We start from the raw sequence: 14,035 nt of genomic DNA, 5'->3' as shown, positions 1-14,035 counted from the left end.
AGAAGGGTGTGGAATACTAATTTTTTTTTTTTTTTGCCTACTATTGCTAGTTGCTGTAACTCATGTCATGGCTTTCTGGTATTGCATATTGAGATTAAAAAGTGTAAATCTTATTGGTCTTGTGTGAGCAAAATATGTTGGATAAAAATCTGAAATTGGACATGAAAAGGTTTATGTAGCATATTAAATCTCACACTAGTCAAAAATGAAAATTCATAACATCAATGTGACAATCTTACCATCTCATCTAGATAATGTGGTGAGACAATCCAATGAAATAATGAGATATGTTTTCACATATACGCCAAATTTTCTTTTTCATCTAACTATTAACATGATTGTTCAATTACTATCCTGTATGATTCATCAATAAGTGATTAAGAAAACTAACTTTATATATCATCATATTATTGGATGGTCTCACCATAACAACTAGGTGAGGTGATAAGATTGTCCTCTGCAAGTATTTCTTCTATTTTAAAATCCAAGGTGAACTTTTTTCAAACCAAGACCGGGCATAATTATTCAGAAGGACTTCAAGCAGTATTTGAGTTCAAAGTGAACATTTTTCATACCTAAAACAAAATAACAAAGCATAAATATCTAGATGAACCACATTAACTGTTTTGGAGTCCACAGCTACACAAGAACAACAAATAGAGTGTCAGATCAGTCCTCAAAGTAAGAATTTCTTCACTTACGTACCCGGAATTTCTTCACTTACGTACCCATCTGATAGACATTTCAGCAAAGCAAATCTGAGAATCAGTTATACAAATCAAAAAATTTGTTGAAACAATGAAACAGAGAGGTTTCCACATGAGAATTACAAATCAAGTATAAGTGTTAGAGAACGTAATATTACTGCTAATCCTTTATCATTTGAAAGAGCTTATTGCAAGTTTAAGCAATCATGTGAATAACACTTCTTTTCAAAAAGAAAGTACAGTAATTATCAATAGTTACTAAAAGTTGTGCTTCAATTTCTGAAACTAATTGCAGGCAGTAATGATGCAGGACTAAGGTAGGTTTCAGTGTAAACAAGACAATGATTAGCAGCTTTATCAATCCACCAATGGAATCTCAGCCTTAATTTCTGCCACTTCAGTCTACATATTTTTTGCCTTGTTTGAGCTATATGTAGTAACATAATCAACCAGATTGAACTCCTGCATCAATAAATTGAAGTGCCGCTTTTTGGACGTACAGTGCTACTTTTATTTTCTCTCTGCGAAGCTTTGCGTCAATACTGCTACGTCAATTGCCAGAATCATCAAAACTGAATGTCAGGTAGTTCTATGTGCAACAAATCTTCAAGCGTAATTGTGTTAGTTTGGTATTTGTCGGTTACAATTATTTCACTTGATAAAATTACAGTTGATCAATTACAATATAGCATGTAGCAAATTATGAGAAAAAGTTGTGAGAGGGTGTTGTTGGTCTGGTATTTTTGTTATTGAAAACTTGGGAAAAGTTTGAGTGGACAGAAGTTAGCAAACAGGGTTCTTTGTTAAAAATAAGATTAATACTATACCAACAACCTTTTTTTACAAACTTTCTCTCGTAACCCTGGCATGACAATTTACAATTGATCAGCTTGCAATTAATTAGTGGGACCTATGTGAGGGCTATTATAAATTGACCAATTGCGAATTTTCACGTCAAGGTTGTGGGAGAAAGTTTATAAGAGAAGGTTATTAGTGTAGTATTATTCTAAAAATAAATGCTTTTCTACTAGTAAATTTCTAGATATTAATTTTGGATTAAAGATTTTTGTGTTTGAAACAATCTATAAGAAACTACTAATGTTAAATGTTGAAGCATCAATCTCCTTGATTTAACACTATAAATATATGATGTAATCCTACTTTTTGAGCAACGATAAAAAATTTCAGATTTGACTTGCGTGTTCCACTTTAGTCATTTTGATGAGTAAATTCGAAATTGTTTCGAAAGTACGGAGGATACGTACCTTTCCTCAAACTTTGTTGCTTCATATGTATAACCTGGCCCATGTAATGTCACTTCTATGAAATGTGGAAAATTGTAGGAACAAGACTGTGCTGCTAATCCTGAGACGGGTGCTGTCTGATGCATAGAGGAATAAGAAACTTTTGAACTCGAATTCTCCCATTCCAGCTTATCCCACCACTCTTTATCTCCCACTATCAAAATTCTGCTGTTATTCTCTTTGACAACGTCAAGTGGGAGTTTTGTTAGACTCGGGCATCTAACTACCCATATCCTCTCCAGGGAAGGGAAGTGCATGACACGAGATATGCTCTTCAGAACTGGTAGATCACGAAAATTCAATTGCTCCAGATTTTTAAACATGTTGGAGTCTTCTAATGGAGAGCTGAATTCATTGGCAATTATTTCTACCAATAAGGGACAATTTTCAGCAAAAACATATCTAAGCCGTGTAGCATATCTGAGGCATGTCAAATCTTTTATCAAACAATTACTGATATAGAGATCACGAAGGTTGTCGAAACGGCCAGAACTTAGAACTGAAGAGGATGTGTTGGGCGATTGCAATTCCTCGCCCTGCTCACACTGGATTACTAACTTTTTAACACGACTTTGTAACTTGGGGGATGATTTAAATTTAAATACAGCATCGACTGTATACAAGATGACATTAATTTCTTCTATTTCTTCCAAGCACTCCAACTCTCTTAACAAGGTTGTATTCCAAAAGGGCTGAAAAGGCAGATTGCTATTTATAGTTGGTCCTCTGCTGAATACTTGTAGCGATGAAAGACTTGATATCAATCCTTCTGAAATAGCTTTGAGTTTCCATGTACCATCTAACAGTAGAAACCTCAATTTTGTCAAACTGTTAGCCGCAATAGGCAACTCCTCTATGTCTGTATCTGACAAATTAAGATACTGTAAATTTATCATTTCAAGCATGGTAGGCAACCGAGTTAAGAAAATATTTTTTGACAAGTCCAAAACTTTCATGGCGTGCATAGATTGAAAGCATGAACTAGGAAATGTCTCAACTGCAGTCTGTCTAACCAAAAAAGTTAGCAGACGCGGACAAAATGGTGTTTCTCTGAAAAGTTTAACACTTCCACCCCATAGTGATATTCTTACTGCCTCCTTCCAAGTAGCAATGCCGTGTTTTTTAATGGATTCTTGATTTTGAAAAACAAAAATCTTGTTCTCCTTTACCGAAGCTAACCACAGAGCCATATCACGAAGCACATCGTGCATCTTAACATAATCATCAGAATCTCCAACCATCTCCAACAGACATGCATGTTTCAAACTTCTGATAATAAACTCTCCTGCATCTCTTGTATCATTTAAACCACAATTATGCAAAATTCCCTCCGCAATCCAGAGGTCAATTAGTTCATCTTTGTTAATCATATGATCCTCTGGAAACAAGGAACAATAAAGAAAACAATTTTTGTGTTTATCATCCCTCAAGCTATCATAACTAAACCTCAAAACTTGAAAGACACTACTTTCCATATCTGCAAACTCAGACGGATGACTCTGCAATGTGTTGATAGCATACCGCCATTCCTCTGGTGTTCTCCTATTGGACATGGCCCTCCCAATAGTGATCAAAGCAAGCGGCAAACCTTTGCACTCTTTAGCAACCGTTTCAGCAAACTCTGTAATTTGATGATGCGAGTTCAAAACATCCTCCGTCACACATTGTCGAAACAATTCAAAGGATTCTTCAAATGACAAACACTTCACTTCGAATTTCTTGACAGCAGCGTCCATGTTATGGCACACATCCTCTGAACGGGTTGTGAATACTATTTTTGACCCATTTTGATGGTAGGAAACATCAGGAACTCCCATGTTTAGCAGGTCTATTCTCTCCCACAGATCGTCTAGCAATAGCACAAACTTTTTTCCACTGAAGCTTCTGCAGATTTCGGTAGCTCTACTATGCTCGTCTGTCTTTTTTTTCCATGTTTCATCTGGAATCTGTAATTTATGCCGTATAACTTCTTGAATTCCAACCAAGTTCACTTCTTTAGACACCGTAACCCAAATCATCAGATCAAAATCACGTCTGTTGTCAATAAATTTATTGTTAAGTTTCTTTAAAAGGGTGGTCTTGCCAACACCCCCTATCCCGTATAATCCGATCGTTCTCACTTTATGGTCGTCAATACATCTCCAAACTTCATCTAGTATGGAGTCCATGCCCACAGTCTTGTCCATAGGTATCTCATCCACGGGAGGTGGCGATAGTTTTTCAGAAACATCATCGAAAGATTTGAATTCCTTCCCTTTGTTTATTAAATCCTTCACAGCTTTAGTCCCCCTAATTACTTCTTTACCAAGCTTGTAGCTAGAGTAACAATTCCTGGGACAGCAAGTTCCTAAACATTTCTTTTGGATCTCTTGCTCTCCTCTCTGCAACATATTATCCACTTTCTCTAATTTGAGTCGTACACGTTCCAGCCAGCCTTCAACTTGGTTGGTACGCTTACGATATTGCTGCTCTGCAAGCTCGACCCTGCTCTTGACATCTTTGCTGATGTCCTCGAGTTCATCCCTTGTCTGTCTTAATGAAGTCAAGTTCTCTTGGAGATGACGGATGATAGCAATGCAATTGGAAGTGCAATTACACAGTGTTGGGAGAATGTCCATGATTGGACCCAAGAAATCCATGATCACCTAAACAAAGAGTTTAGAACAATTAGTGAAACCCAATAGAAGCAACCACAAACAACACCAATTTGGCCACAATGACCAAACTTTGGGAGTTTTGAGGTAGAAGAGGGTGGGAGAAAAAAGAGACTTGTGTGTTGAGATTAGACAAGGATTTCAGCTATAAAAATAGTTTGTTTTGGTTCATACACTCTTCTCCTAGAGCGCCAATCGGCAGCCAGTGGAGCAGACAGCTTTAGGGTTTAGACTTTGAACAATGTAATTTGTCTTCATTCTTTATTTCTACCCAGATTATGACTAAACTATTTTTGTTTTTCATATAATTAAAATTTAGAACAATAATTTTTTTGCAACAGGGAAAAGTCAGTAATTACACTCAATAATTGTTTAATTATTAATAATAATTTAATAGCAAAGAGTGTACAATAAATTATTGATGAGAGTATCCAACTAATATCAAGGCTTGGACTTTGGATCCACTTGTTGTATCAATATATCATTGATGCGAGTATCTAACTACTTATGTCAAGGTTTGGATCCACTTGCTGTATCAAGAGTTGACGTATCCAGACATTGATATAAATAGTTGGATACTCACATCAATAATTTACTATACAATCTTTGCTAGGGGTGTGCAAAAGAATCGGTTGGAACCGAAACTGATGGGTACTTGGGGTTCCGGTCCTGTTCCTATCTAGAACTAACCCTCATAGGGTAGGTTTTGGTTATAGAAATCAAGAACCGGTCAGTCTTGATTCCAGTTCAAATTCAGGTCTTGTAGGAATCGAGAATCGGAATTGAAACCGAGATCGGGGTATCCGGGTAGGAATCAAGACTAAATTATAATTTTTGTAAATTATTGGGGGTGTATTTGTAAATTTTAAAGGGTTTATTTGTTATTTTTTAAAAGTAAGGGGGTAATTAAAATTAATCTGGGTACCCAAAATCGGAATTGGAACCTATGTTTCAGGTTCTAGTTCATGGCTTCTAAGAATCGAGAATCGGCTGATTCCAGTTCCTTTGAATTTGGGTGAGCACCAAGATCCACCCACCCCTACTCTTTGCTGTCAGATATTAATTATAAAATAACATTTCTTTTATTATTATTAAAAGAATTTTAAAGGATGAAATCGATACGTTTAGGTATAAAATTTAAAAATGATTCCACATTGTTACGCCTAAAAATATAAGGGTTGACATCAGGATCCTTTAGCCCGCATGTCAGATCATTGAAACAGCCACCGTCTGCGTCTGTCAGGATAGTGGGTGCGCGTCAGGCTACTCAGGAGGCTGTGGTGCTCTCATGTGTCCAATCCCTGCTCTAAATCGCGCAAATCACTCTGGAAGGTGGGCAATGTGACATAAATGGGGATTTGCACGGATAATCTCACCAACTTGCAGGTTTAGTAATCATTGCCTCAAGACATCTGACTATAAATTAGGAATTCAACTCTCATTAAGGGGATTCGCATATTTTTCACTTGATTAATTACTCTCTCTTTTCTTAGCAATTGAGACCTTGTAATATCATTATAAAGTCAGTCAGCTAATAGCGACCTGACCCCTATCATCAGTACAAGCATCAGTGGACGTAAGACTTGCTACCTTAGCATCCGAACCACTTTAAAAACTGTCTCCATTGCATTTACTATCTTCTACTCATTACTTTCACGTGTGATTTCGGGGCCCCCCACAACATTTCACACGTGCATTTTGTTGGTGCAAAATCCCGCATCAACAGTTTGGCGCTAGAAGGAGGCCTGATTTAGTGTTCATCCTTCATCAAGAGAGTCTCCAACCTACCGGTTCTACAGCAACGAATGGCCTGCCAACCAGAACATGAGCAAACCAACCAGGGCACTCAGGGTTCCCCCCAAGCTCAGGGGGATACCTTTTCCAAAGAACCTTCAACCCCGCAGAATGCTGTGGGAGATATCCCGTCAAGCTGACAGCTTGACCCCGCTATAAGAAGCTACCTAGAGAGGTTTGACAATACTCTCCAGACGGTCAACCAAAGGTTGGACCGTTTGGACCAAGGCGCGCCATCCAAGTCAGCTGCGGTGGTACAACCGCTAAAAACACCTGCAGGTCGCGCGAAAGCGCAGCAGAGGGAAATAGCCCATGCCGCGAGCACTGCAACACGAAGGTGAACGGGTAAGCAAGTGGCAAAAAGCAAGCCCACGGGCTCCAAAGGGCCAGCAAACACCGACCGCGTCCCAAGCAGAATACCAGTCTCGCTGAGACTCGCTGAAAAGACGCAGCCTGAGCTGTCCCACGCCACGTCGCAGGTACATACCCATAAAAGTGCTGGACGGGTCGATTCTTATCACCGTCAGCAAGCCAATCCTGGTCACCATCGTATGAGAGGGTCCCACACTTCGCGGGGCGGTCCTTACCACCGCGAAGGTCATGAGAATACCTCACACCTCTCATCGCCATCGCACGCCTCTAGTCAACATGTGTCAAGAGTGGTTGGAACCGCCAATCGAGGCGAAGAAGAGCCAGACCTTCAGACATTCCTCAATCGTAACCACGAGAATCGAACTCGCGTGGGTGAAAGCAACCCCAAGCGGCTCCGTTGCAGCAAATTGAAGAGCTGCAGCGAGCTCTAGACAGGCTAAGGGCCCAGCAAAATGAGCAGGGACAAATCGCATCTGCATCCCCCTTCTATCCCGAGGTGTTAGCTGCTCCACTCCTGCCAGGATTCAGGATGCCCGACATGTGGGCTTTTAATGGAAACTCCGATCCGCAGGATCATTTGTATGAATTTAACGACCTGATGGAGCTCCACCAGGTCTCAGACTTGGCAAAATGCCGCTGTCTAGCAGTAACATTGACCTCCCATGCCAAACGATGGTTCAGGTCGCTCCCAGTAGGGTTGGTCAGTTCGTGGCCTCAGATGAGCACGACGTTCCTAAGGCATTTTCAAGCGAATCGGAAGTTTTCAATGCCTTTGAGCTACCTTAACAACATAAGGCAAGAAATGGATGAATCCCTCCAGTCATAGATTGACCGGTTCCACAGGGAACTCAATAAGGTGGCTCACACTCCCGAAGAGTCTGTTCGGACTCTCATTATAGCCGGGATTCGCCTGCAAACTAACCTGTGGAAGGAATTACAAGCTGAGGACGATGTCTCCCTCATAGGATTCTACAATCTTGTGGAGAAATACCTCCGAATAGAAAATTCGTTGGCGGCCCTACGCTGTCGTGACCCCGACGCATCGAGCAATATGTCTGGTCGGGGGGAAAGTAGAAGAACTGATCGCAGAGGGGACACTGACGATCAGCGAAAAAGGAAGAAACCCCGCTACGAGCACAAGAAATCCTATGCTCCTGTTCCTCGTCGCGACCGCAACAGGGTTCAATATACCCCACTGAATGTGTCTGTATCGGCCATTCTTGATAAATCCGAGGAGGCCAGTCTGCTCGGTGAGCCAGAACCCATGAAAACTCCCACGACAGTCAGAAATAATAAAAAATACTATCGCTTCCATCGGGACGACGGGCATCATACAGATGAATGCCGAGCTCTAAAGCAAGCAATTGAAGAGCTCATTAAGAAAGGGCACTTCAAGGAGTATATTGACGACACCATTCCTACAAAGGGGAAGAACCAAGAGGAGCAAGGAAGAAAGCGTCGTGATCACAGTGGGTATAGCAGCGTTAACATAATCTTTGGAGGACCACACCTTGTAGGAAACACGCGAGGCGCGTAGGAAAGGTATGCTCGCGAAGCCCATCACGACCCGATCAGGGTGATGAGCACATTGTAGCGACCACAAAAGGCTTGAAAGGAGGAGCCGATTGCCTTTTATGAGAAGGAGGCAACTCGTTTACATCATCCTCACGACGATGCTCTTGTGATCATGGCCCTGATAGGGTGCCATAATATCTGCAGAATGCTCGTGAACAACGGAAGCGTTGTGAACATCCTGTTCTAGACCGCTTTCGAAAGAATGAACTTGGACAATGCCGACCTAAAGCCCACTTTGATCCCTCCTTATAGCTTTACAAGGGACCACCTGATCCCCAAAGGAATGATCTAGCTCCCAGTCACGCTCGGCGACTACGACGAGGTGACTAGGGTTACTGAATTCTTGGTTGTGGATTGCCCATCGACCTTCAATGGAATCTTGGGGCGACCTCTGTTAAGAAGCTTCAAGGCAGTCACTTCCATATACCATCTCAAGATGAAGTTCCCAACTCTAACGGGGATAGGGGAAATGAGCGGATCACAGAGCGCATCTCGCGACTGCTACATAAAATTAGTACAGATGGCGTGTAAAGGAAATGGCATTTCACGATGTGCGCCTTGCCAGGCTATGATGATCAGCCGAATCGAGCCACAGCCTTGCCCAGTAGAGGATAATATAGACCCTCGAATCCAGGAAATCCCTCCCAGCGGCCTGGTTGAGGATCTGTCCGAGGTTTCGGTTGATCCAAAAGAGCCGAGCCGAGTGTTAAGAATTGGAAGCTGTCTCAACCCCCAGGTCGCGTCCGAACTGATAAGCTTCCTGGTTGAAAATATCGATGTGTTTGCCTGGTCGCATGTAGATATGGTCGGGATCAGCCCGGACATCATTTGCCATGCGTTAAACATCGACAGTGAAGCCAAGCCAGTTCGCTAGAAAAGAAGAGCAATGGATCCGGAGCGGTATGTCGCTTTGAAATTAGAAGCGGACAACCTTCTCTGGAATAGGTCCATCCGAGAGGCACTCTATCCGACCTGGGTTGCCAACCCAGTTTTGGTAAAGAAGCCAAATGGCAAGTGGCGAACCTGCGTCGACTTCACCGACCTCAATAAAGCTTGCCCTAAAGACAGCTTCCCGTTGCCAAGAATTGACTAGCTCGAGGATGCCACCTCGGGGCACGAGCTGCTTAGTTTTATAGATGCATACTCAGGATACAATCAAATTCTGATGTATGGGCCAGACGAGGAGCATACATCTTTCATTACAAACCGAGGGCTGTATTATTACAAAGTTATGCCTTTCGGCCTCAAGAACACTGGCGCGACTTACCGGCGATTGGTTAACCGAATGTTCTCCGACCAGATTGGAAGAACAATGGAGGTCTACGTGGACGACATGCTAGTCAAATCCCAGGTTGCCTCAGAGCACATTGTGCATCTCGCTGAGATGTTTGACATTCTCCGGCTGTATGGGATGAAATTGAATCCCTTCAAGTTTCATTCGGAGTGTCATCAAGAAAGTTCCTGGGGTACATGGTTAACCAGCGGGGGATATAAATAAACCCCGAGAAGATTCAAGCTCTACTCGACATGGAGAGCCCGGCCAACAAAAAGCAGGTCATGTGTCTTAACGGGCGAATAGCGGCACTTAGTCGCTTCATATCAAGATTAACAGATCGCTGCTTGCCATTCTTCAATGTCCTAAAAGCTAACAAAAAGTTCGAGTGGACACCTGAGTGCGAACAAGTGTTCCAAAGCATAAAAAAACACCTTGGAAAACCACCTCTCATGTCCAAGCCTTTTCCACAAGAAATCTTACTTCTGTACCTGTCCGTTTCTCAGTTCACAGCCAGTGCAGCTTTGATTCGGGAAGAGAAAAATGCGTAGTGGCCAGTGTACTATGCAAGCAAGCGCCTGACAGACATCGAAATACGGTATCCAGAAATGGAGCGATTAGCCTATGCCCTGCTGATCGTCTCCAGAAAGCTACGACCTTACTTCCACGCCCATACTATCCATGTGATGACTAATTACCCACTCAGGCAAGTCCTTCAAAAGCCAGAAGCATCGGGTAAACTACTTAAATGGGCCATGGAGCCATGGAATTAAGTCAGTTCGATCTTAAGTATAAGCCGAGATCGACCATAAAAGGGCAGGCAGTTGCTGACTTCATCTCAGAATTTTCCTATCTTCCGAGCGAGCAACAGCCTGGCGAAACCATTCAGGAAGATGTTCAGAACCTGTCGACTTGGAGCCTCTACGTCGACGGGTCATCGAACAGAAAAAGGGCCGGTACTGATCTCCTTCTTTTAAGCCCCGAAGGGGCTCGTATTCATGACATTCTTCGGTTCGAATTTAAAGCGACCAACAACGAGGCTGAGTACGAAGCTTTGCTCGCTGGATTATGGTTGGCCAAAGAAATGGGCGCAACCGCGATCAGTGTGTATAGCGATTCTACACTGGTCGTCAACCAAATTTTGGGGGAATATCAAGCCAAGGAAGAGAACATGGTCCGTTATCTGAAAGAAGCCGAGGCCGCACTCGAGCCGTTCAAACATTTTGAGATCACTCAGATTCCCAGAGACAACAACTCTGTGGCGGACGCCCTGGCAAGGATAGCCTCGTTGTTGGACTCAGAGGCACCAGATAGCATTCCTGTTTGACTCGTCGAAACTCCAAGTATCAGCTCAATCGAACAGGCCGTGAATGTGAGTCATTCTGATTCCTGGATGACTCCCATTTTTCTGTACCTCAAGAATGGAATCTTGCCGAACGACAAGGTCGAGGCAAGGGTCCTACGAACAAGATCTGCTCGCCATACCATCATCGGGGACCAGTTGTATAGAAGAGGATTTAGTGCCCCTCTCATTCGATGTGTAACCAGCGAAGAAACGGACTATATTATGAGGGATATTCATGAAGTGATCTGCAGTAATCACATCGCCGCACGATCTCTTGCAAACAAGGTTGTTCGTCAAGGGTACTATTGGCCCCGAATTCAAGACGACGCTTACGACTTTGTCAAGAAATGTGATAAGTGTTAGCGGTTCGCAAGCATACCGCGAGCTCCCTCCCATGAACTGATAACTATGACTAGCCCTTGACCTTTTTCCATGTGGGGGATTAATCTCATTGGCCCCTTGCCAGTTGGAAAAAAGGGAGTCAAATATGCCATGGTTGCGGTAGATTACTTCACTAAATGGGTAGAAGCCGAACCGCTAGCCGTGATCACGACCAGAAAGCTGAAGGACTTCGTTTTTAGGAATATTGTGTGCCGTTTTGGAATTCCTCATACCCTTATTTCAGATAATGGAAAACAGTTCAACAATGAGGAATTTAAACAGTTTTGTGATGAGCTGGGCATCCATAAGAAATTTGCCTCTGTCGCAAGACCGCAGGCAAATGGCCAAGTTGAAGCTGTCAATAAAAACATCAAGCACACTTTGAAGGCAAAGCTTGGTGCAGCTAAGGGGAATTGGGCCGACGATCTCCTCGAAGTCCTATGGGCATACCGAACAACTCCAAGGACTTCCACCTCGGAGACACCATTTTCGCTGGCATACGGGTGCGAAGCAATGATCCCCGTCAAGGTAGGAACTGGTTCGCTTCGAAGAGACTTGTACAATAAGGCCGATAACGAAGCACTCATAAGGGCAAGCCTTGACCTTATTGAAGAACGTCGCAGCAAGGCTTCGCTAAGGATAGCAGCCTATCAGCAACGCATGAAAAAGTTATTCGATGAAAAGGTCAGGTGAAGAGACTTCCAGGTCGGTGACCTGGTGTTAAAGGAAGTTCTCCTCGGAACCAGAGAACCAAGTGCGGGAGTTTTAGGGCCGAACTGGGAAGGTTCATACCGCATTGATAAAGTAATCAGACCGGGGACTTATCATCTCAAAAGGCTAAACAGTTCCAAGGTACCTCGGGCTTGGAATGCTGAACATCTTCGGCCATACTATCAGTAATTCCAAACTCAGCTTTCCTTGTAAATTAATTTCCTATTTTTGTAAGTCATTTCTTTGTAAAGTTTTTATCTTGAGCGTTTGTAAACAATCTCTATGTATAATCCATTTCGTGTGAATAAGTTATGTTATCTTTGACTCAATGAATGTAAACGATCGGAAAGAACTCATGTATGATAAAGCGAACAGAAAATTGTAAAGGCAAAATGTATTTCATTACTATGGAGTACAGCAGGAAAGACGACATGATTACAAGTCCTAATCTAGCCCCTACGGGGCAGACCTCCTCGTCCTAGGGTTGGTCAGCTAGGGGTTTGTCTGCTGCGTGTCCAGAACCTTCTGGTCGGAAAGCCGCCGCTTCATCGTCCTCCCGAGCCATGGACATGAGTGTTTCCTGCCAGTCTGCCGGGAGGTCGGACATGTCAAGAAGAGGATTCTTTGGTCGCAAGGCATAAATGGAGTCAATTGCCCATTCGGCAGCCTTCTCCTCAACCTCCTTTGTCAAAGAAGCAACTTTCCATTCACTCTCCTGAAGTGCAATTTCAAGAGCCTGCCTTAGCTTCTCAGAGGCCTCTCTCTCCTTTTCAACTTGCGCAACCTGCAAGGAGGTCGCTTTCAGTTCCTGGTCCTTCTCCCCGGCCAGTCTGGAGAATCTGGATACGGTCCTCTGCAGCTCCTTTATCTCATTTCCTTGTTTCTCAAGCTGCGCTTTCTGGAAATCCACCGTACGAAGAGCCGCATTTCTTTCGTTCAAATAACTGTTCGTCGATTCAAGAGACATGTTTCTCTCTGCTTCGGCAGCTTCCAAGTTTCACTTAAGCGCTGCATTCTCTTCCTGCAGGGTAGCACCTCCCTTCGCAGCTCCTAGTTGTGCCTTTTCCATGGACATTCTCATGGAAAGAAGAGCCTACGAACAAAAGAAGAAAGAGTTAGGTAATCAAAAGAAGTTAAGTCCTCGCCGAGGATAGTTCACTCACCTTGCTTATATGCTGGATTGATGTGGACATTAGGTCCACGTCGTTGGAACTTGCGAACTGCTCGAAAGATTCCAAAAGTCCGCATTCCAACAGGGCATAAACCACCGGCTGCAGGTACTCCGGCAGGTTCCCCAGCAAGTCCAACACTGTGGGACCCTTCTTCGCGGCCTCAGCAGCCGTCGTGTCATCCATAGGCGCCTTGCCCAACTTGCTTGCGTCAGGTCGCGACCTCTTTGGCTGCTTGCCTTCAGATTCAGTCTCCGATTCCTCGGCCTGAATCTGCTTCCTCTTTTTCCGCTGAGCCATGGTTTTCATCCTTGGCCAAGCAGACGATGGCTTGGCGACCTTCGTGGTTTGTGTTGGTGCGTCCTGTGCCGGCTGTGGCTGGGACGTTCCGGAAGGTCACGTCGGTTGGCTCGGGGTCATGCCCTCAGCTTGGGAGGCTGCTCGTGCAACTTCGGCCGCCTTAGCTTTCTTCGTCCAAGGAAAGTTGATGGGCCTTCGACGAGGTTGCTTTGGTTCATTCGGTGGCATGGTTGTTGCTGCATACAAGGCGAGGTTAGTGAAGACATTCTGTTCCACGACCAGGAAAAGAATCAGTTAGGGAAACTTACATGGTGGAGGCTCTAACGACATGCTGGTGTTAAAGAAACCGTACTTCCACAAATTCGCGGTTGTCACAAGTGTCCTTGCGTCGCGCTTGTCCTCAGGAAGGGAGCCGAACTGCAAGATTCTCCTTCGGTCATGGAGCAGCCT

General features: G+C 43.6%; 1 protein-coding gene across 1 annotated transcript; it reads right to left on the bottom strand.

Annotated features, from left to right (window-relative positions):
• Positions 1-525: 525 nt before the first annotated feature.
• LOC116113494 (probable disease resistance protein At5g63020) lies at positions 526-7,089 on the bottom strand. Its single transcript, XM_031399649.1, has 6 exons — positions 6,880-7,089; positions 6,733-6,783; positions 6,454-6,612; positions 1,973-4,656; positions 706-758; positions 526-575 (listed from the first exon to the last, which is right to left on the bottom strand). The coding sequence occupies exons 1-6, from the start codon at positions 7,087-7,089 to the stop codon at positions 526-528; spliced, it is 3,207 nt and encodes a 1,068-aa protein (XP_031255509.1).
• Between the last annotated feature and the right edge of the window lie 6,946 nt (positions 7,090-14,035).

The sequence above is a fragment of the Pistacia vera genome, unplaced genomic scaffold (assembly GCF_008641045.1).
Source record: "Pistacia vera cultivar Batoury unplaced genomic scaffold, PisVer_v2 Contig121, whole genome shotgun sequence".
In the NCBI taxonomy this organism is placed as follows: domain Eukaryota; kingdom Viridiplantae; phylum Streptophyta; class Magnoliopsida; order Sapindales; family Anacardiaceae; genus Pistacia; species Pistacia vera.
This window is presented reverse-complemented; position numbering and strand designations above follow the sequence as displayed.